Source organism: Bos indicus, chromosome 25, assembly GCF_029378745.1.
Source record: "Bos indicus isolate NIAB-ARS_2022 breed Sahiwal x Tharparkar chromosome 25, NIAB-ARS_B.indTharparkar_mat_pri_1.0, whole genome shotgun sequence".
In the NCBI taxonomy this organism is placed as follows: Eukaryota; Metazoa; Chordata; class Mammalia; order Artiodactyla; family Bovidae; genus Bos; species Bos indicus.
Window position 1 is genome coordinate 34932258 of NC_091784.1, and position 21415 is coordinate 34953672.

General features: G+C 47.6%; 1 protein-coding gene across 4 annotated transcripts in view; it reads right to left on the reverse strand.

Moving 5' to 3' along the window:
- Window positions 1-4323: 4323 nt before the first annotated feature.
- The window catches only part of HIP1 (huntingtin interacting protein 1), a 136557-nt gene continuing 119465 nt past the window's right edge, over window positions 4324-21415 (reverse strand). For 2 of the 4 annotated variants that reach the window (XM_019987708.2, XM_019987706.2), the window contains exons 20-32: window positions 21075-21161; window positions 20766-20873; window positions 20544-20680; window positions 17769-17879; window positions 16481-16539; window positions 15865-15958; window positions 13349-13449; window positions 12959-13064; window positions 11636-11759; window positions 11124-11185; window positions 9139-9247; window positions 8113-8194; window positions 4324-7756 (exon numbers count right to left, since the gene is read on the reverse strand). In XM_019987708.2, coding sequence (XP_019843267.2) covers window positions 8142-8194; window positions 9139-9247; window positions 11124-11185; window positions 11636-11759; window positions 12959-13064; window positions 13349-13449; window positions 15865-15958; window positions 16481-16539; window positions 17769-17879; window positions 20544-20680; window positions 20766-20873; window positions 21075-21161 — 1151 coding nt within the window. In that variant the 3' untranslated portion in view covers window positions 4324-7756; window positions 8113-8141. The remainder of the gene's footprint in view (window positions 7757-8112; window positions 8195-9138; window positions 9248-11123; window positions 11186-11635; window positions 11760-12958; window positions 13065-13348; window positions 13450-15864; window positions 15959-16480; window positions 16540-17768; window positions 17880-20543; window positions 20681-20765; window positions 20874-21074; window positions 21162-21415) is intronic. The other 2 variants (XM_019987705.2, XM_019987704.2) reach the window with 1 other exon arrangement.

Here is a 21415-nt window from a genome sequence, read left to right on the forward strand (position 1 = left end):
TGGAAGATTCTTGAAGAAGGAACCATCTCTTATTTTTCCCTCTCCTGTAGTCTCTTGTGTACAATAACAACACAGCAATGTTTGCTGATTCTAGAGGATGTACCTGTTGTAATAATTTTCATTTTAAACAATGTAGGAGGGATCTCCCTGGTGGTCCAATGGTTAAGACTCCACGCTTTCACTGAAGAGCACCCAGGTTCACTCTCTGGTCAGGAAACTAAATCCTGCAAGATGCCTGGCATGGCTAATATATATATTATATATATATATATATAATATATATCCTGCATGGCTAATATATATATATATATATATATCTCCTGCAAGATGCCTGGCATGGCTAATATATATTATATATATAATATACAAAATACATATTATATAATATATAATATATTATAAATATATATACTATCTATATATTATATAATTGCCAGGAGCCAGCGTGAGGAGCTCCGCCTGTGGCAAAGGTCATGAGAAAGGAGGCTCGGCATACGCAATGGCGGGATCAAGCCTCAGGAGTCCCCCTGGATATTCTCGAGCATCTACTCCCAAAAACCAGAGTCTGCCTACTTTACTGCTTTGTGTTCTCACCTCTGACTTTATGGGGGCTGTCTCCCACCACCATCTCACTCTCTCTGATAAAGAGTTAACTTACAGCTCCAGTCAATAAAGTTCCTGGGCATTAGGAGTGTTTAAATCCAAACCCCTCAGATAGCTCTCTAACTTGCCTGACAAGTTTACCCGGACTCCTACAGCTATGCATATGATTATTTACAGTCTCCCAGCCTCGAGAGGCACGGGAAGCTTAAGATATTCAAATAGCTTAGAGCCTCTCAGAGTTAGAAACTGTCAGAATAAAACTAATAAAAGATTTCATTGATGAGCCAATGCTTGCTGCCCTGTTTCCACATCCCCTGTATTGTATCCTTGAATGTGTAGTAATTAATATACTTTGTATGTAGAAAAAATAAGTAGTGGCCTTGGTGTTAGCAACTTTAGACCCTTAAGGTAATAAATTCTTTCCTTTGTTGTAAACCCACTGCACCTCTGCCCTATAGGAATGCAACTTTATCTAACACCTTCGGAGGATGGCACCAAACCTTAAAATAATTACTCTTAGAGACAATAAGTCTTACGGTTGACAAACCTTTGTCAAGAGTCATAAAATGTTAATAGGCCTTCTGGCCAGAAGATGATGTAAATCATCTAAACCATTTGTATATGATAAATTTGCAGGAAAGAAACCCTGGTTTTGATAAGGATCAAAGACTGCTGACTTTGCATGATTTCACATCCCCTATTATCCTCTATGTGCAACTTAGGGTATAAAAGCCCCTGTTGAAAATAAAGCTACGGGCCTTGCTCACCGAAGCTTGGTCTCCCCATGTCATTCTTCTTCTCGATTTCTGGCTGAGTCTCCATCTGGAGCTCGGAGGTCCTCTGCGACCATTTATTTGCCTGGGCTTCTAAGACCCATTCGAGAAGGTGCCTAAGGTGGGGCACCTTCCGCTACTCGAGACGGCGCCTGCAGCCTCCATGGTCAGAGCTAACCTGATGTCACAGGTTATATTGACTTTCCACGTAAACCAAGCTACTCAGCCTCTTTTCTCCGCTGAATTTTCCTACTGAGCTATCCTCATTCTATTACTCTTTATATCTCTAATTAATATTTAAATAAAGCTATTGTATCCAGTGAACTCGCCGAAGCCATCTCCCCTTCGAATTCCCTGGATCAGCCGGGGCTGGACCTCGGCATATAATATGTGTATTATATATTAATATATAGGCAAAGCTATGGTTTTCCATATTATATATATCATTTATATATTGTCATAATCATACATAATATATATTATAGATTATATTTATATTATATAATCACATTATATATTATATAAATTATATAAAATATAAAAATATATAGTCAAAGCTATGGTTTTTTCCAGTAGTCATGTATGAGATGTGAGTAAAAGTCGCTCAGTTGTGTCCAACTCTTTGCAACCCCATACACTATATAGTCCATGGAATTCTCCAGGCCAGAATAGTGGACTGGGTATCTTTTCCTTCTCCAGGAGATCTTCCCAACCCAGGGATTGACCACAGGTCTCCCATATTGCAGGCAGATTCTTTACCAGCTGAGCCACAAGGGAAGCCCAAGAATAGGCTTGGGCTACCTTGAGTGGATAGGCTATCCCTTCTCCAGCGGATCTTCCTGACCCAGGAATCAAACCAGGGGCTCCTGCATTGCAGGCCGATTCTTTATCAACTGAGCTATCCGAGTTGGACCATAAAGGAGGCTGAGTGCTGAAGAATTGATGCTTTTGAACTGTGGTGTTGGAGAAGACTCTTGAGAGTTCCTTGGACTGCAAGGAGATCAAACCAGTTAATCCTAAAGGAAATCAACCCTGAATAGTCATTGGAAGGACTGATGCTGAAGCTAAAGCGCCAATACTTTCGCCACCTGATGCAAAGAGCTGACTCATTAGAAAAGACCCTGATGCTGGGAAAGATGGAAGGCAGGAGGAGAAGGGAACGACAGAGGACAAGATGGTTGGCTTGCATCACTGATTCAATGAAGATGAGTTTGAGCAAGCTCCAGGAGATGGTGAAGGACCGGGAAGCCTGGCATGCTGCAGTCCACGGGGCTGCAAAGAATCGGACATGACTGAGTGACTGAACAATAGCCTGTAAGCTCCAGTAGCGCAGGACCACATCTAGTTTTGCTTTCCATGGTGTTCCCAGCGCCTGGTAGAGTAGATCCTTGAAAAGGGAACAATGAACATGTGAAAGTAACTTTTGACGACAGGGAACATAAAGGCTTCATTAAGCATTTCATTAAGCATTTCAGAGCATGTACAATGAATGGATACAGGAAATGTGTGCAAGAGAGTGGTATAAAAAGAGAGTTCATTCACTCCATAATGCTTAAACTTACATTGGGTAATGTATTAGAGGCTGATGACAACCATGGTGAGCAAGATTAAGCCTCACTGGCTTTGTTTTAAAATTTTTGGCCACACTGTGTGGCCACCAGCATGCAAATGCTGCAAAAATGCAGCAAAAACCACAAAACATTCATAGGCAAGGGTCCCTCTGTATTTATCCAGATCATCTCCCACCCTGTGCACTTCCACCACTTTCCTCCTCTTATCCTGATTCTTTGCCCTCCTGTCCCATGGACAGAGGAGCCTGGCAGGCTACAGTCCATGGAGTCGCCAAGAGTTGGACAGATTGACTAAACACAAAAACTACTTGCTTCCTTCTCTCTGTTCTTGATGAATCATCTTGGGCAATTCTCCTCCTTACCGACCCCAGGTCTTCCCCATCTTCCTCCCTCCCTGATAGGTCCCCTTGGCTTAATACACTGGCAGCATTAAGTTACAGACAGGAAAGTCCTCATGCAGTCGGTCCCATTCTGTCAGCTCCCTCTGTAAATCCTCTGGTAGCTGTGACTGGCTTGCTCTCAATCCCCTTATGACTGGCAGCTCTGGCCCTGAGCAGAATTCATCCCATGCAATTTTAAGATGGCAGATGATTTTCACAGGTTTAGGATGGACAGGGGTTTCCCAGGTGGCGCTAATGGTAAAGAATCTGCCTGCTGCTGCAGGAGATGAGAATCAAGTTTGATCCCTGGGTTGGGAAGATGCCCTGGAGTAGGAAGTGGTACTCCACTCCAGTATTCTTACCTGGGAAATTCCATGGGCAGAAGAGCCTGAACATAACCTATCCTAGGATGAAGAAGAAAAATATCCATAGCTTGAGACCCGAGATTTCAGGCAGAGACCTGGTCTTCCAAATAAATTCCAGTACTATATTGCACACTTGATGCTCTCTGACCATTCCCAAGGTCAAGAGAGCAGAGAGAGGATGGAAAAGTTCTAAGGGGTGCGAATTAAAGTTTCTTTTCTCTAAAGTAGCAAAGGAAGACTTGCCTGGTGGTCCAATGGTTAAGAATCTGCCTGTGAATGCAGGGGGCACAGGTTTGATTTCTGGTCGGGGAAGATTCCACATACTGTGGGGCAACTAAGCCAGTGTGCCCTAACTACTAAAGCCCATATACTCTAGAGCCTGTGCTCTGCAACCAGAAGCCGCTGCATTGAGAAGCCTGCACACTGCAATTAGAGAATAGCCCCTGCTCGCTGTAACTGGAGAAAGCCCGCGGGCAGCAATAAAGACCCAGCACAGCCAATAAATAAATAAAGGAGCAAAGGAAATGTGATCGTTGTATGCGTCAGTGAACCTTGGGATGTGAATGGCGGCTTTTCATTGGAATTCCAGATCTCAAAACCAGTTTGGTTGGTCAGTTATCAATACTCTCCATTGCCAGGTTGAAGTATTTATTGAAAAATTGAAAACACAGATGCAATGTATTATACAAAGAAAAGTCTTAATACCCATAATAAAAGTACTGCTGGAAGGAAACAAAGCCAGTGGCTACCTGCCCTGGGAAGGTAGGCACTCAGTAAGAAATGAAATTCATTTGTAGGAACTATTCTAATGGAAAATTGGGGGGAAAGGTTAAAAACAGAAGAAAAACAAACCCAACCCCACCCCTGCAAACCGAAACGTGAGAGTTTGTTGTAAGTTTGAGACAAGTGCGTTATCACCAAGATTTCTCCGAACCCTCCTCGGTCTGTCCCCATGAGTAGTATCAGCTTAATTTAGGGCCTTCAAACCTGAGGTAGTTGAGGGTCACCTGAAAGACATGTCTAGAAATCACCTACTCTCAGAATCGGACCCAACGATGTTTGACCAATTGTTTTGTGTTGCTTTGGCTCCTGGGGTAAGAGACTGAGTCACCACTGTGGGTTGTTGATCCCGTTTGGTCTGGACCTGGGAGACGTGAGCAGCAGACAGCTGGCCCGATTTTCCAAGTTGATGGCTGGCAGGCCCGAGGTGGTGGTTTTCTTTGTGACAGGCAGTGTGGTCTCTGGAGGACCGAGGATGGCAGAGAGAGGGCAAAGCCGGTCTAGGTGGAAGGCCAATGCCAGGACCGAAGGCTTTCATTGGTGGGAAGGATTTCCAGAGACCATGGAACGGTGGCAGAAGGTAGCAAGAACTTCACCACTCATTAAAGACCAAGGTAAGTGGAGCCAGGAGACCCCTCTAGACTAAGGAGCTGGCTAAGAAGCAGGCACCAGCCAGGTGCGAGCTCAGAACCAGCTCCTTAGCAGGAGGCAGAAGCAAACCAACCGGACTGACACGTGTTTGTGACCCCCACGGTACCCAGTGTAAAGCCTGTTGTCTGCCTTGGCAGCTCAGACACTTCCAAGAAAGGATGCTCTGGGCAGTGGTTCTTCCAGCCACTGGGCTAGGGACTCAAAATCAGGTGGGATCCCAGGGATCCTCCCGTGTGCAGCAGAATTAGCAAACAATCTAAATTCGAGTCTCCCTTACACTCCGCGCTCAGATACAGATTTAACCCCACAAAAGCAGGTCTTTTGATTTTTTTTTCCCTTATCAGGTGCACTCATATCCTAATTCTAGAGATGAGAGACACTGTGTCACAGAATTAAGATGATGGATACAGCTCTATTTCGACCTCTCGTCAGCCCTAAGCCATCTCTGTTGTTGTCCTGCCTTGCTGTGACCCACTTACACTGACCCATGAGACTCCAGTCACGAATGATATTACTCAGTGACTAAAAGACTGTGAGGTTCATCTTTAGCCCTAGGATGTGATTAATGGTTTAATCAAGGTGTTTCACACCCAGAATAACACGCTCATTTTTAGAACAGCCAAGGTACGACATTTTGATTTCAGCTGGAGAACGGGCTAGCTTCTAAGTCAAGTGATTATGAAAGTAATTATACCAATTCCGACATATATTTCTTCATGGGAGACTGAACTAGCCTGTGTTCCTGTGTAAGTAATTTCATAATTGTTTTATTACTCTGGAAAAGCTCGTCCAAGTTTTAAAAATTACTGTGGCTTTTTAGAGGGAGAGTCATTTAGAGAAGCCTAATGTGGCTCAATACACTAGATTTTCTGCCCCTTGGTAATCTGGAGCACATCATCTGAATGGCTGGGATGCTGGAAGCAAGGACCAGCTACCTTTGGATGCTGACCCACGCTGAGAACACACCAATCGGCTTAACTGGTACAGCGGGGCTAAGGAAGCTACATACACATCATTCCATCTGAGCCTTGGATGGAAAAATATCCATAGCTGAGCACAAAGAAGCAGTCAACATAAGACCGGGTCAGTTTCTATGGCTGCCGCCTCTTTAGCCCAGTTTGGAGAGCACACATTTGAGTCTGATAATCTGAGTTAATGGGAGGCAGCTCTTCAAGTGCCTGAGAAAACGGAGAGAGAGGGAGTTGGTGGTGGGTGGGTAGGAAGGAGAGTGGATTCACAGTGATCAAACAGGGGTCTCACAACCTGTCACGTAGCCGCACTCAGCTATGGTCCTTGGGGACAGGTCCTGGGACGTGCTTGTTGGCTACAATCTATGAGCTGCTACAGATAAAGGAAGGAAGACATCATCTGTCCAAGATGGGAAGGTCACTTAAACTCCGGAGTCCATCTGGAGGTGAAGTGCTGGCGAGCTGCCCGTCTCCAGGACACTGTTCACGCTCCTCCTTCTCATTCATCTTCCTCCTTCATTCTGTTCGCAAGGCAGCAAGGGCCCGGGACGTGTGGTTGGAAGGGGTCGGAGCCAGGGGTCCCCTCCCCTCTCTGGTTTTCCCTGACCCAGATTCTCTGAGAACTTTCTTGCTTCGAGATCCAAACTGGTAACAGACCAGATCTTGACCTTGTTTCTGCCTCTTAAAGACAGATGTCCCAGGGCAGTGATGCATGCCTTGCCATAGTCACACCTGAAATCTCAGTTGCTGCCAGCATTTTTTTTTGTAGGTTGCGATTGCTGCTGCTGCTAACGGAGGTTAGTCATAAATATTCAAGGTACCAAACCAAGCCCAGGGTTCTTTCCTGTTGGAAGCAAGATGGCCTGATCTTCTGGGTCTATTGATTAGGTAGAACATGGAACTCTCTCCTTGAGATTCAAGAGGATGCCAAGGCAGAAAGGGATTGGAAACCCCTCACATGTTCCCCCTTAGGGCCCTGGCTATGTCTGAAGGGAGGTGCCAACTTGAGGGACCATGGAACATTCCTTTGGGGGTGGGGGGGCAGGAAGTGTGGCAACTCTCACCGGCTGGGTTCAAGCATGGGGTAAAGGTTTTTTAGCCCAGTCATAGGGAGTTTCTAAGATGGGCGGGACTCCTGAAGACCTGGGCTGTATGCATCCTTCCTCTCCCTCTCTCTGTCATCCCCTTCCCTTGTGAAGGTGGGCAGAGGCTTTCGGCTGGGCTCCAGCTTTAGAAGGCAAGGCACTCGCTCTCCTTCCGCTCAACCCCGGGGAGTGGCCTCAGTGGACCCACACTCGCTCAGCAGGACACTCGGCTCGGGGGCTGGCGGGGAGCACCACGGCGAAGCCTGGTCAGCACCGTCGCTGTGAGCTGCTGTGGTTAGGGGGCCCGCAATAGCCCAGGGCTTCAGGGGTATCCCCTGGGAGAGTTGGCTATGTGAGTAGAACTTGGGGGAAAAAAAAGAAAAAAACAACCCAGCCAACCACCATAAGAAGCAGTGGGAATCCATGGAACTGCCCAAAGAGGGGACACAGCCTTGGCATTCTCTGCCAGGACGCTTCTGCTCCACTTCCGACTCTGCGCAGACTCAGGGTCGGGTCCCGGTTTGGAATCCATCAGCCCTCTGGTGCTCACAAGTTTGTGCAAATGATGAAACGGAAAAGACTGAAAGGAAGACAGAAAAGCCGTAAGATCTTTCCTCTCCAGCTCAGCAGCAGCAGCGCCCCCACCCCCCGCCAAAAAGGACATCAGATGTTTGGGGGTAAAGCAGGACTTTCCAGGAAGAAGGTCCCCTCTGTTGGGGTGGCCCTAGTCCCCCCTCCTCTGGGGGAGGGGCTGTGACAGAACCCAGATCATGGGCTGGAACACAGAGGGTGTCCCTGTGGAAGGAATCTTTGGTAGGCCTGGGGTAGACCCCCACGGTCTGGCCCGTGACTGGGGGCAGAGTGCACGCGCGCACACACACACACACACACACACACACGCGCGCGCGCGTGCATTTATGGGCAGCAAGGATTTACACTCTGACATGTGGGGCATCGGTGTGACTCTATTCCTTTTCGGTTTTCGCTTCTTGCAGTGTAGATGGTGGTGCTTCGGTTCCTAAAAGACAAGTTACTTCTGTTTCACAGTGTTTCGTACACACATGCATTCATCTAACCAACAACCACGGCTGCCAGGTTGGGCTCTAAAATGCATGTGATCGTAAGTGAATCTCCCGGGTCAAGTGTCCAAGGAGGCATCTGTGGTGGGTTCCCAGAGCTGGCGAGCCCAACAAGAATCACGATCTTGGTTGATCAAGTTGGCCTCTTTGGACGTGTAGAAAAGCAGTCCGCTCAGATTCTGGGAGACCGGGAGTTCCTGGGCTGGTGGGCCAAACCTTCCTCCACTCCACCCTGTTTCTAGCTCTTGACTCCTTTCAGTTTCTGGCCATGGCTACCCATCACTGGTTCTAGGCAGCCGGAAGCTTGGAACTCACTAACCCTGTCTGCTGGGGTCTTCACCATTCTCTATTCATCCATTCACTACTCAACTGGATGCTGACCTAAAACAAAACTCCTGGGGGAGAAAACCAGGTTAACTGAGCCCGAAAGGCTATAGTGGTGAGTGGCCAACCACTGGTCAACATTTAGGTCTTGAAATGAAGTCGCTCAGTCGTGCCCGACTCTTTGCGACCCCATGGATAGTAGCCTGCACCAAGCTCCTCTGTCCATGGGATTTTCAAGGCAAGAAGTACTGGAATGGGTTGCCATTTCCTTCTCCAGGGAATTTTCCCAACCCAGGGATTGAACCCAGGTCTCTCACATTGTAGACAGACGCTTTACCGTCTGAGCCACCAGGAAGTCTTGAAAGGTGACTACAAAAGCTTTCTGTTCACCACGGTCTACCCCAGTTTGGGGCTCTCAGGCTGTTCAACACTAGAGAGAAGGGAGGCTCTGAGTACAGGGAGGAGGGAGAAGTTCCTGGTTCAGCTTTCCTGGAGGGGGAAGGCCCTCATCACATCCTCCCCGACCCCCACGGGCTGCGCAGTCCTCGGCCAGGCTCACCTTCCTCCCAGCCCTCGGCAACCCCAGCCAGCTCGTAGTGCTTTTTCCGAAGCTCTCCCAGTTTCTGACGCTCCTTCTGCAGTTCATTTTCCAGCTCTAGCACCCTAACCTGTGGGGAAAATTGGCCTTTTCTTTGAGCAGGGACCTGAGAACGGTCTCACGTCGACTAATCCCTTTCCTCTGTGGTCTGGGACTACTTCTCTGTTATGCACGCTGTTTCCATAGCTCAACCAGCCCTCAATTTCACCCTTGTCTCTGCTCTGATTTCTCCACCCTCTGGTTCATCCATCTATCCCAGGGTCTTTCTCACTGGGATCCTCTGTTGAAAATGAATGATGCTTTACGACCAATGCTTAAACGAGAGAAGAACTTATCTCATATTGCTCTGATAAATCACTAACTAAAAACCTACTGAATGTTTGTGAAAGTTGCTCAGTCGTGTCCGACTCTTTGTGACCCCATGAACTGTAGCCTGCCACACTCTGTCTGTGGAATTTTCCGGGCAAGATTACTGGAGTGGGTTGCCATTTCCTCCTCCAGGGGATCTTCCCGGCCAAGGGATCGAACCTACGACTCCAGGTCTCCTGCACTGCAGGTGGATTCTTTACTGCTGAGCCACCCTCAGCTATTAAATAAAAAATCCTGCCATTTTCAACAAATGGATGGATCTAGAAGGTCTTATAAGTGATATAAGTCAGCTAGAGAAAGAAAAACACTGTATAATCTCTCTTATATGAGGTATCTAAAAAACAAGACAACACGAAAAGAGACTCACAGATACAGAGAACAGAAGTTGCAAGAATGAAGGGGGGCGGAAATAAGTGAAGGTATTAAGAGGTACAAACCTCCAGTTATAAAATAAATAAGTCATAGGGATGTAATATAAAGCTTAAGGAACATGGTCAATATTATTGTAATAACTTGTATGGAGATAAATGGTTACTAGACTGAAGTTGATCATTTCATGGTATATGTAAACATCAAATCACTGAAACTGACATAACATTGTTCAATAAATAAAAACAGAAAGAAATGGGGGGGAAACATGGCGTGGGGGAAGGACAACTCTAATGTTAAGTCTATCTGTATGATATATTCTAATCCAGTTACAACCCATCTTTCAATCCCAGTTCTCTGTAAGTCCAGGAAGAAACCAAATACAATGGTTCTGGTCTTTTTGAGGTGTTGGGATAACTTAGGGTTACTACTGTGGAGGAAAAGGTACAATCTCACTAAAGGAAGGGTTGGTTCTTGGTTATTCCTTCTCATTAACTTTAGGAATTTTTTTTTATTGGAGTATAATTGTTTTACAATGTTTATTGGTTTCTGCTGTACAATGAAGTGAATCACCTGTATGTGTGTGTGTGTATATATATATATATATATATACACACACACATCACCCGTATGTGTGTGTGTATCTCCCCCTGCTGCTTGGACCTCCTTCCTACCCCCAATCCTACTCCACTAGGTCATCACAGAGCCCTGAGCGGAGCTCCCTGTGTTATACAGCAGCTTCCCGGGCTATTAAATTTACACATGGCTATGTACATATATGGGCTTCCCTGGAGGCTCAGCAGGAAGGAATTCTCCTGCCAATGCTGGAGATAAGGGTTTGATCCCTGGGTCGGGAAGATCCCCTGGAGAAGGAAATGGCAACCCACTCCAGTATTCCTGCTTGGAGAAACCCATGGACAGAGGGGCCTGGTGGGCTACAGTCCATGGAGTTGCAAAGAGCCAGGCACGACTTAGCAACTAAACAATAAGTGTATATATGTCAATGCTACCTGCCCAAGATTCTGATCTTTCCTAATCAACTATCTCCACCTCCACTGTTTTCTTCCAACATCATTTATGTTCATTCTTGGGGTGATATGTATATCTGTATTCATTTCTCCAAGTCTCTGACTTCTCCCCATGGAAATAATATTTGGGGTCAGTGTCATAGGCAATAGTCTGATTAAACTTACTGATGGAGTTCCTACCTGGGAATCCATCTCCTGCCGTTTGATCTGGGTCAGCGTAATGCTTGAGAAGTCCATGCTGTCTGTAAGAATGGGAAAACGAGGGTCTTGTTGAATGATACTCCAGCTGACATTTACTTGAGAAGTGGCCGATGCCAATGTTCTGCTGAAATGCCTGGTTTGTCATTTACCAACAAATGCGTGGATGTAAGTAAGGGGCAGAGTAGAAGGAAGACAGGGTAACCAGGATCGGAACTGCTCCGTGCTCCCTTAATGGACAATTAGGCCTGGGGGGTCATTTCTGTGAATTCAGAGGAATGACTCAATGGAAAATCTAGCTAAGGCCTGTCCATATAGTGCTATCAATAGCATGCCCATGGGGTGTCTCAACTTACAAGAAAATAAGTTGGAATGTACAAAGACGAAAAACGAGACAGAATTTGGAAGCCAGCCTGTGGGAAATTGGGATGGTGGAGAAGAAGGTACCCACCCACACACGATGGAGAAGAAAAGCTCGGCTTCTAAAAGCCTACCTGTGTCCTCGATCTGTGATTTGCCGGAAATAGTTGAGGCCACAACCTCGGCAGTGGCCTGGTTTACGGCCCGAGAGGCCTGCAGCAGCTGAGCCAGGTTTGGGCTGTTCTTATCAGCTTTCACCTGCCAGGACCAAGCAGATTTAGGGTCACGCAACAGTCAACTGACGGCTCTTGACAAATGTATGGGCTCTGCTGTGGCCACCCACGAACTTCTCGAAAATCACTCCCTATGGGGGTCAACCGCTGCCATCACCCTCTAGTATCAAAAATCATTTCTGGCTTATTTGCCTGGTGGCCTTGAACTCTAACTGTATCAGTTTTTGAAAAATTTACATTTAATCAGAGGATCATTACTCTACAATATGGTGATGCTTTCTGCCATACATCAACATGAATCAGCCATACGCATACACATGGCTGTAGACCTTAAAACCTCTCTAGATCTTAAAACGCCCTCCCACCTCTCTCCCCATCCCACCTCTCTAGGTTGTCACAGAACACTGGCTTTGGGTCCCCTGTGTCATATAGCAGATTCACACTGGCTTTCTGCTTTACACGTGGCAATGCATATGTTTCAGTGCTACTCTCTCAAATCATCCCATCTTCTCTCTCCCCTCTATTTTGATAAAGTGTTCCAGTTGTGAAACCCAATCTGGGACCATAAACAAGGACCGTAAAAGAACACTCCCCGGGGAACTATACACCCTGTGGAAAGATGCTGGTGATGAGCTTTGTGTTGGGATTAGTTGGAGCAATGGTTCGAATCTGGAGCCTTCTGAAGAGAGGCAGACATTGGTTGTGGAACCTGTTGTGCTTACTTGAGCACTCCTTGAATGTATGATTGCTCAGGGGTAGGCATGGCTGGACCCTTAAAGGCCATTTGCAATAAAAGTGAGGAAACCAAGAGGAGTGCATGTGGAGAGCGGGGTAGAAGGGCGCCCTGCTGAACGAAGGCTTTTAGGAGACCCCTGGAGGCAGAATTTTAATTTGAGACTCCACCTACCTGGATGCTGGATAAACCGTCTGTTCTTGGGGCCAGCGCCAGGGTTCGGGTTTCTAACTTAGCCAGACCTTACAGTGCCCTGGGGCAGCTGTTTCCAACCTTTTTGGCACCAGGGACCGGTTTCACGGTAGACAATTTTTCCCTGGATCAGGGTAGAGGCTGGGCGGGGGCGGGGTGGTGGCTTCAGGGATGTTTCAAGCACATTATGTTCATTGTGACTTTATTATTATTACATCAGCTCCACCTCAGATCATCAGGAATTCGATCTGGACGCTGGGGACCCCTCTCCCTCGTGGGGAGCCCATCACAGATCCTACCTTGGAGGCGGCTACAAGCTGGGCGGTGCTCGCAGCGATCTCACGTGAACACACCATGAGCTCCTCAAACTTCCCTCGGCCTTGCACCACCATATCAGCTGCGTCTCTTGAGAGTCAGGAGACCAGACGGGTTATGAAACTGACAGCTGTAACCCCTCTGTTCTCACTGAGACGACTTCCATCACCTTGGCAGACCGGGAACCCAGCCTGCCTGCCCCACTCCTGTGATGCCCCAGGAGACCCCAGATTCCTTTTTAAACTTTCAGTTCTATTAACGTCCTTATTAGCAATCCATTTCTAGGGGCCAGATTTTTCCCCTCAGTTGTTCCCTGGGGTGGATCACTGGAATGGGGGTGGAGGTGAGGAGCCCTGGGTCGGACAGATACTTACACCAGGACAGTGGCTCCCCAGCCCACAGCTTTGGCGGCTGAGATAAGTCCTTCTGTCCATCGAGAATTCTTGGCATAAAACTCTTTAGGGGATGCTGTACCCTGGGGAAGAGAGAAGTAATAATAGCGACCTTTTATTGTGTACCCACTACCTGCCAAGTACTTTTTATATGTATTATCCCATGCAATCTTCACAGTAACTCTGAGGGGGGTGAACATTATTATTCCCATTTTACAGATGAGAAAGCTAAGATTCAGAGAGGCAAAAATACTTTCACTTAGGATACGCAGAAAATAAACAGAAACAAATCCTAGGCTTTTCTGACTCCAAAGCTGACAGCATTTCCATTACATCCCAATATCTCTATCTTGTACATATAAGAAAATATATAATGGGACTTCCCTCGTGGTCCAGTGGTTAAGACTTTGCCTTCCAATGCATGTCGTGCAGGTTCAAACCCTGCTCAGGGAGCTAAGACCCCACATGCCTTGTGGCCAAAAAACCAAAACGTAAAATGGAAGCAACGTTGTAACAAATTCAATAAAGACTTCGTAAGTGGTCCACATCAAAAGAAAAGAAAATATACTATTCATGCTGCTGCTGCTAAGTCGCTTCATTTGTGTCCGACTCTGTGTGACCCCATAGACGGCAGCCCACCAGGCTCCCCTGTCCCTGGGATTCTCCAGGCAAGAACGCTGGAGTGGGTTGCCATTTCCTTCTCCAATGCATCAAAGTGAAAAGTGAAAGTGAAGTCGCTCAGTTGTGTCTGACTCTTCTCGACCCCATGGACTGCAGCCTACCGGGCTCCTCCGTCCATGGGATTTTCCAGGCAAGAGTACTGGAGTATATGTATATACAAATAACTTATTTCAGGGAGTCTAGTTGCTCTCTGCAATTTGCCAGAAGAGGACAGTGAGTACACAGTCAGTGATTAAAAAAAAAATTTCTGGGATTTCCCTGGTGGCTAAGATTCCACGCTCCCAATGCAAGGGGCCCAGGTTCGATCCCCAGTTGGAGAACTAGATCCCACATTCTGCAACTAAGACCCAGTCCAGTCACATGAATAGATATTAAAAACAAAATTATTTCTGAGGGGTCGGAGGAGTGGGAATTCGAGGAAGGCAGTCAAAGGTACTAGGGATATAATGTACCACATGATAAATATGGTGAACATATACCTATGTGTTAGGTATGAAAGCTACTAAATCAAAGCTTCCCTGGTGGCTGAGATGGTAAGGATTCTGCCTGCAATACAGGAGACCTGGGTTTGATCCCTGGATTGGGACAATCCCCTGGAGAAGATCCCCTGAATACTGGCAACCCACTACTGTATTCATGCCTAGAAAATCCAATGGACAGAGGAGCATGGCAGGCTACAGTCCATAGGGTGGCAAAGAGTCGCACACGACTGAGCGACTAACACTTTCATTTTACTTTCAAGAATAGAACCTAACAGTTCTCATTACGAGGAAAAAAAAGTTTTTTTCAGTTTCTCTCATTTTGCATCTATAAGAGACGATGGCTGTTCACTAAACTTCCTGTGATAATCACTTCATATGTGTAAGTCAACCAATTACTCTGTACACCTTAAATTTACACAGCGTCATATATCAATCAGGGATATACGATTGATATGGAAGATCCCCTGGAGTAGGAAATGGCAACCCACTCCAGTGTTCTTGCCTGGAGAATCCCAGGGATGGGGGAGCCTGGCAGGCTACACAGTCCATGGGGCCGTAAAGAGTCGAACACAACTGAGCACACACAGAAAATCACCTCTCAGACTGATAAAAAGCACTACCAAAGCACCTGTGCCTTCGTTCCTTACAGGACTGTTTTTAGGCTCATAACCCCTCCCTGGACCACTGTCTCCTGAGCAGCAGCTGCACACAGGGATATGAGAAAGGAGAAGAGAGGGTGATGATGCCAGCAAAGGAACGAGAAACTTGAAGGGACGCTGTCAACAAGTGACGGAGGGAATCTGTCTGCATCACCCAGTAAACTGCTGCTAGAAGACGGGGGGGCCTCCCTGGTGGGGTCCAGTGATTAGGACTCCGAGCTTCCACTGCAGGGGGCTGTAGGTTCGATCTCTGGTCAGGAACTAAATCCATTTGCCATGCTGCACAGCCAAAAATAAGAGAGAGGGGCATGGCAGAGCCTACAGTGCAAAGTTGGCAACTAAGGTCCTCATTTCCTTCTCTGGGGGCTCGGACGTGCAACGCACACTGAGCTTCCCTGGGAGGTTCCAGTGACATCGGTTGGGGTGATGAGCCTGTCGCTGGAGGCTCTTGCTCACTGCCCTCAGGGGACCTGGCTGCGCCCCAGCTTCTTTCCATGGCATTTGCTGATGTCCATGGGAGTGGCAGCTGGACCCTCGGGTGGACACGCATAGCTGGATGGCATACACCAAGACTTAGCTGAAGGCGTAGGGAGTAGACTCAGCCTCTCAGCGAGCTGGGATTCAGTACCCAGTGTAACCAACGCCCGCTCTGCCCAGGGCCCTCACCCACGCCTACCCGGCCACTCTCCACTATCTCTCTCTGCAGCTCCTTCGAAGCCAGGACCAGGATCTGAATGGCCTGCATTAGGCTGGTACAGGAACCAAGGATTCTGCAAAAGAGCAAGAACAACAAAATCGTCAAGGGTGCAAAACAGAGATCCACAACAATGCCAAAGACTGTTTTTGTTTTCTTGCCTAAAGTGAGGCAGACCTGGGATGGGAAAGGGAATATTCTGGAGGTGAAGCCCTGAAGGAAAGGTGTGCGAGAGAGGAGACTGGAATGGGGATCACCTCCATAAGGAACAGAACAGTGGTGACTCCTGGGGTTCCTTTCCCCTGTAATGCAATAGTGGTATCATGGTATTAATAATAACACTTCCCTCGTGGTTCAGGGGTTGAGACTCCACACTGTCAATCCAGGGGATGCGGGTTTGATCTCTGGTCCAGGAACTAGGATCCCACATGCCAAGGGGTGTGGTATGGCCAAAAAATAATAATCATACTGATACTGACAATTTCACAGACTCGGCTGTTCCCTGTGGCGGCTTAATGTTCTGCTCTAATTGGTATGAGCCAAGGCAGGACAAGATGGATCCTCATCACCCAGGTGCCACCACGCCGCTCAAACTGACCTTTCGTTCACCTCCAATTTGACTCCTGTGTCTCCAGCTCGGGATTTGCTGAGCATCTCCTATTCAAAAAGAAGCAGGGTTTCCGAATACATCACAGAGACTGAGAACCCACCGGTGGCCTGTTACATCTTGGGTCCGACATCCCTCAGATGCCGAGAGACCTAGCAGTGCCCACCCATGTTCTCGTGAGGGCAGGAAAACAACTCAGAGCTCCAAACTACTCAGTAGGAGGCAGCTGGTGTGACCTATGGCCTGTGAGTGTCTTAACATCCTGGTACTGGGCTGATGAGCCCAGAATTCTGAGAAGTATGGCACCATGCCAACAGGGGCAACTGCACCAGGTCCTCCTACCAAGGCGGATGGCCTGAGTCTGCCACCAAAGGACCTGTCCAAGGTGCCCGCTCAGCTTTTCCCTGAGACAACAGCTACTGTCGATTTCCTGAGCACCTGGCCCCAAGACACCTGTACGTTATCACGCAGAACTGTTTACAATAGTGGTCCCCAACCTTTTTGGCACCAGGGACCGATTTCGTAGAAGATAATTTTTCCATCGACCAGCAGTGGGGGGTTGGGGGGGGGGGTGGTTTCAGGATGATTCCAAGGCATTACATTTACTGTGCACTTTATTTCTAATCGAATGGTGCTGCTGATCTGATAGGAGGTACCTGACTATGGCCCGGAGGTTGGGAACCCCTGCTTCCTCCCTCTGAGGAAGGAACGAGTGTCATCACCATCATATAGAGACAGAATCTGAATCTCAGCGAGGTTAACGTAACTGACTGGAAACCACACAACTAGTGAGTGATCAGTCTGGAACTTGAGGTTGGGTGGCCTGACACCAAAGTATGGGATCCTTACAGAAACTGCTCATCTTCCCTTGGCTAGAACTTTCTATTTTCTGTTTCTCAGAGACCCTAGGGGGTTTGGGTTTTGGTTTGTTTTGTAGGGGGCTTTGCAGAGAAGGGGGCTTTCCTGGTGGCTCAGATGGTAAAGAATCTGCTTGCAATGCAGGAGACCTGGGTTTGATCCCTAGCTCAGGAAAATCCCCTAGAGAAGGGAACAACTATCCACTCCAATATTCTTGCCTGGAGAATCCCATGGACAGAGGATGCTGGTGGGCTACAGTCCATGGGGTCGTAGAGAGTCAGACATGACAGAGGTGACTTAGCATGCACGCACGCACATGGGTTTCTGCAGAGAATGACTGAGATATACCCAACGGACAAAGCTGCAGACGGGTAGCAGTTGCAAACCACCACTTTAGGTGATCTCGCAGACACTCCCATACCTCTATTCTGGCCGTAGCGGCTTCAATGGCAGCCGAAGTGGCAGCCATCTCCTTGTCCACGAGGTCCCCCAGTTCCTCCTGTTTGATGTCCAGGCCTCTGGGCAGGAGATCCTGTGAACAGCATCACGAACACTGAGACCACCCTCAGACTTCCTCTTTATCCTCCCGCAGCAGACCAGTAAACCTCACATGACAGAAGGTATGAGGACCCCGCCATGGAACACTTCTGCAAGCCAGGGAGGGGCTTGTCCGGAATTCTCTCTACCGCGTGAGCTCTGCAACCCCACACTCCTCCCAACTCTATGCTCACTCAGAGCCTACCACCTTCCAAAAGGTCATCTCCATTGACCCCCACAAAGCCACTCAATTGCAGCTGCTCAGACCCTGACCCCACCCAAAGTAGCATTGATTGAATTTGCTGCTTGGGAGGTACTTCAAAAACATCTTCAAATGGGGATGATGTCTTCCAACCAGACAGTCTGTCCCTTATTTAACTTTGCTTCCAGGGGAATCGTACGAGGCAGTTACTATTTCTGTCCTACAGATGGGAAGCCAAGGCTCAGAAAGGTCAAACATCTTGACCACAGTAACTGCTAACAGATGAAGAAGCAGGGATCTAAACTCTGGTCTGATGGCAAAGCCTGTGATCTTTAGAAACAGTAAGTGTTATACACACAAGAGTATAAAATAGATATGAGTGGGTCAAGAATATGATGACCCATATTATCCACCACCCAAACTTAAGGAAGAGCTTAAGAAACATCCTCAATACTTTGAAATCTCCTGTATATCCTGCCCTGATTCCATCTGCCTTCCTTCCTACTTTCCATTTAAAGACAAACAATTCAGTGGAATACTTACCATGTCTTTTTTTGGTTTGTTTTTAAAATCCCTATGAATGTATCTTTAAACAATATAATATTGAGTCTGAATGTTTTGGAGAAGGAGATGGCAATCCACTCCAGTATTCCTGCCTGGAGAATCCCACGGACAGAATAGCCTGGTGGGCTGTAGTCCATGGGGTTGCAAAGAGTTGGATATGGCTGCAAAACTAAAGATTGCATGTTTTGGTCTTTATTTAAAAGGAACCATATTGCAAGTGAAAGAGGAGAGTGAAAAAGTTGGCTTAAAGCTCAACATTCAGAAAACTAAGATCATGGCATCCAGTCCCATCACTTCATGGCAAATAGATAGGGAAATAGTGGCTGACTATTTTCTTGGGCTCCAAAATCACTGCAGATGGTGACTGCAGCCATGAAATTAAAAGACACGTACTCCTTGGAAGGAAAGTTATGACCAACATAGATAGCATATTAAAAAGCAGAGACGTTACGTTGTCCACAAAGGTCCATCTAGTCAAGGCTATGGTTTTTCCAGTGGTCATGTATGGTTGTGAGAGTTGGACTATAAAGAAAGCTGAGCACCGAAGAATTGATGCTTTTGAACTGTGGTGTTGGAGAAGACTCTTAAGAGTCCCTTGGACTGCAAGGAGATCCAACCAGTCCATCCTAAAGGAGATCAGTCCTGGGTGTTCATTGGAAGGACTGATATTGAAGCTGAAACTCCAATACTTTGGCCACCTGATGTGAAGAGTTGACTCATTGGAAAAGACCCTGATGCTGGGAAAGATTTAGGGCAGGAGGAGAAGGGGACAACAGAGGATGAGATGGTTGGATGGCATCACCGACTCAATGGACATGGGTTTGGGTAGACTCTGGGAGTTGGTGATGGACAGGGAGGCCTGGTGTGCTGCGGTTCATGGGGTTGCAAAGAGTTGGACACGACTGAGCGACTGAACTGATACTGCAAGTATTTTTCTATGATTTGCTCTTGCACTTACCATTCTGTGTGGGAGATTCATTTTATGACCTAGTAATTCTATTCCTGGGTTTATACAGAAACTCTTATGTGTGTGCATGAGGAGGTATATACAGGAATGATCATAGTGTGGGACATCTCTGGTGGGCCAGTGGTTCAGAATCTGCCCACCAAGGCAGGGGACACCGGCTGGATCCCTAGTCTGGGAAGAGCCCACATGCTGTGGGGCAACGAAGCCCGCGCACCACAACTACTGAGCCCGTGAGCTCCAACTACTGAAGCCCACGTGCCCTAGACCCCGTGTTCCAAAACACGAGATACCACTGCAATGAGAAGCCCACGTACTGCAACTACAGAGTAGCCCCTGCTCGCCAACCAACCCAGTGCAGTCACAAATAAATAATAAATTTTTAAAAAACTTAAAAAAAAAAAATCCTATGACTATGTCATTGTCTAGAAGGAAAGGTTGGCAGCTTCTCGTTCACCATAGTCATCCTTCATCCACACATTTCAGGTTCTCCATCTCAAGGCCCACTTCTCCCCCATGGGAACCTGCCTTCCCCATGTGATCGCTCTCTTCTTAGCCGTTTTGCTCTCTCTCGTATATATATTCAATGAATTCAACTATTTGCTGGGTGTTAACCACTCACTGAGTGAATAAATATATTGTCTTCATTTCAGATGTTACCTGCCCAACCAGATAAAAACCCTTGAAAACAGGAAAGCCGTCTTTGCGCTGCTGAGCATGGTGATAATCACACAGCAGACTCCATTAACAGCCAGTGATTTAGGCAGAACAGGAAAGTCAATCAGGTGGTCAGATTTTACAGTCCTCTTACTTTAAATCAAGTTTCAAGTGTAGAAAGAACTGGCTTAGAACATCACCGATTCCCAAGGAAGCCCCCACCCCTCACTCCAAGAACTACCTTCCGCAGGAATAAATAACACTGATCATACTTCGCTAATGGCTGTGATCCTGGTGAGGCAGCTTCTCATGGCTGTGCTGTCGGCATTCTCAAAGATTCTTTCTTCCTCCAGGAAAGACAGATAGGTGAGGGTCTCCTTGCCGTACTGCTTACAGGCGTCAATCAGAGCTGCAGAGGCAAGGTGACGGAGACTTTTCAAAGGTCCCCCGGGCTCCCTGTGCATTTGGGGCGGCCCCTCCCCTCCGGTACTCACAGTCGGCCGACTCCGGCGGGGCTCTAAGGCAGGTGGCGCTGCCGTGAACGATGGTGTCACTGGTCAGGTGGGCCAGGAGTGTTACGGAGTGGAGGAGCCCACTGATATCTGCAGGAGTTGAAAGGGAACGTTCTCAGTCCTGCTGGAGGGGTGTCACTTCGGTCCCTCCTTCCTCCCCACTTTGCAAGAGGGACACACACACTCCTTTTCTGGGGGCGAAGGAACTGATGGTCATTGCTATGTTCCAACATTTCTGAACGTCACCTGGCTGTTGCTAGCAGTATACTCTACTTATCCTTCAGCTCTTACCTTCCGGGCACGCCAGGTACTGGCTCCAGCATTTTTCCAGCTGCTCAATGCAGCTGGAAGTGGAGTTGACCTTGGACAGCAGATGATCTGTGAAAGGGAAGACAGGGTGAAGTCAGAGCCATAGTCACAGCTCGCTTCATCCCCATTAGTTAATCTGCCTCATGGATGACCTTGAGGGGCGGAGGGTGGTGGTGGACGGGGGAGGCGTGTTGCCCTGCAGGAGCTGCCCTGAGAGTGGGGAGGGAGGAGAGGTCGTTGGCTATGCTGACACGTGATTCTCTCATTGTAGCTTCAAAGGCTCTGCTTTGGAGTTATCTGGTCCTTTAGCCAAGAACCACGGC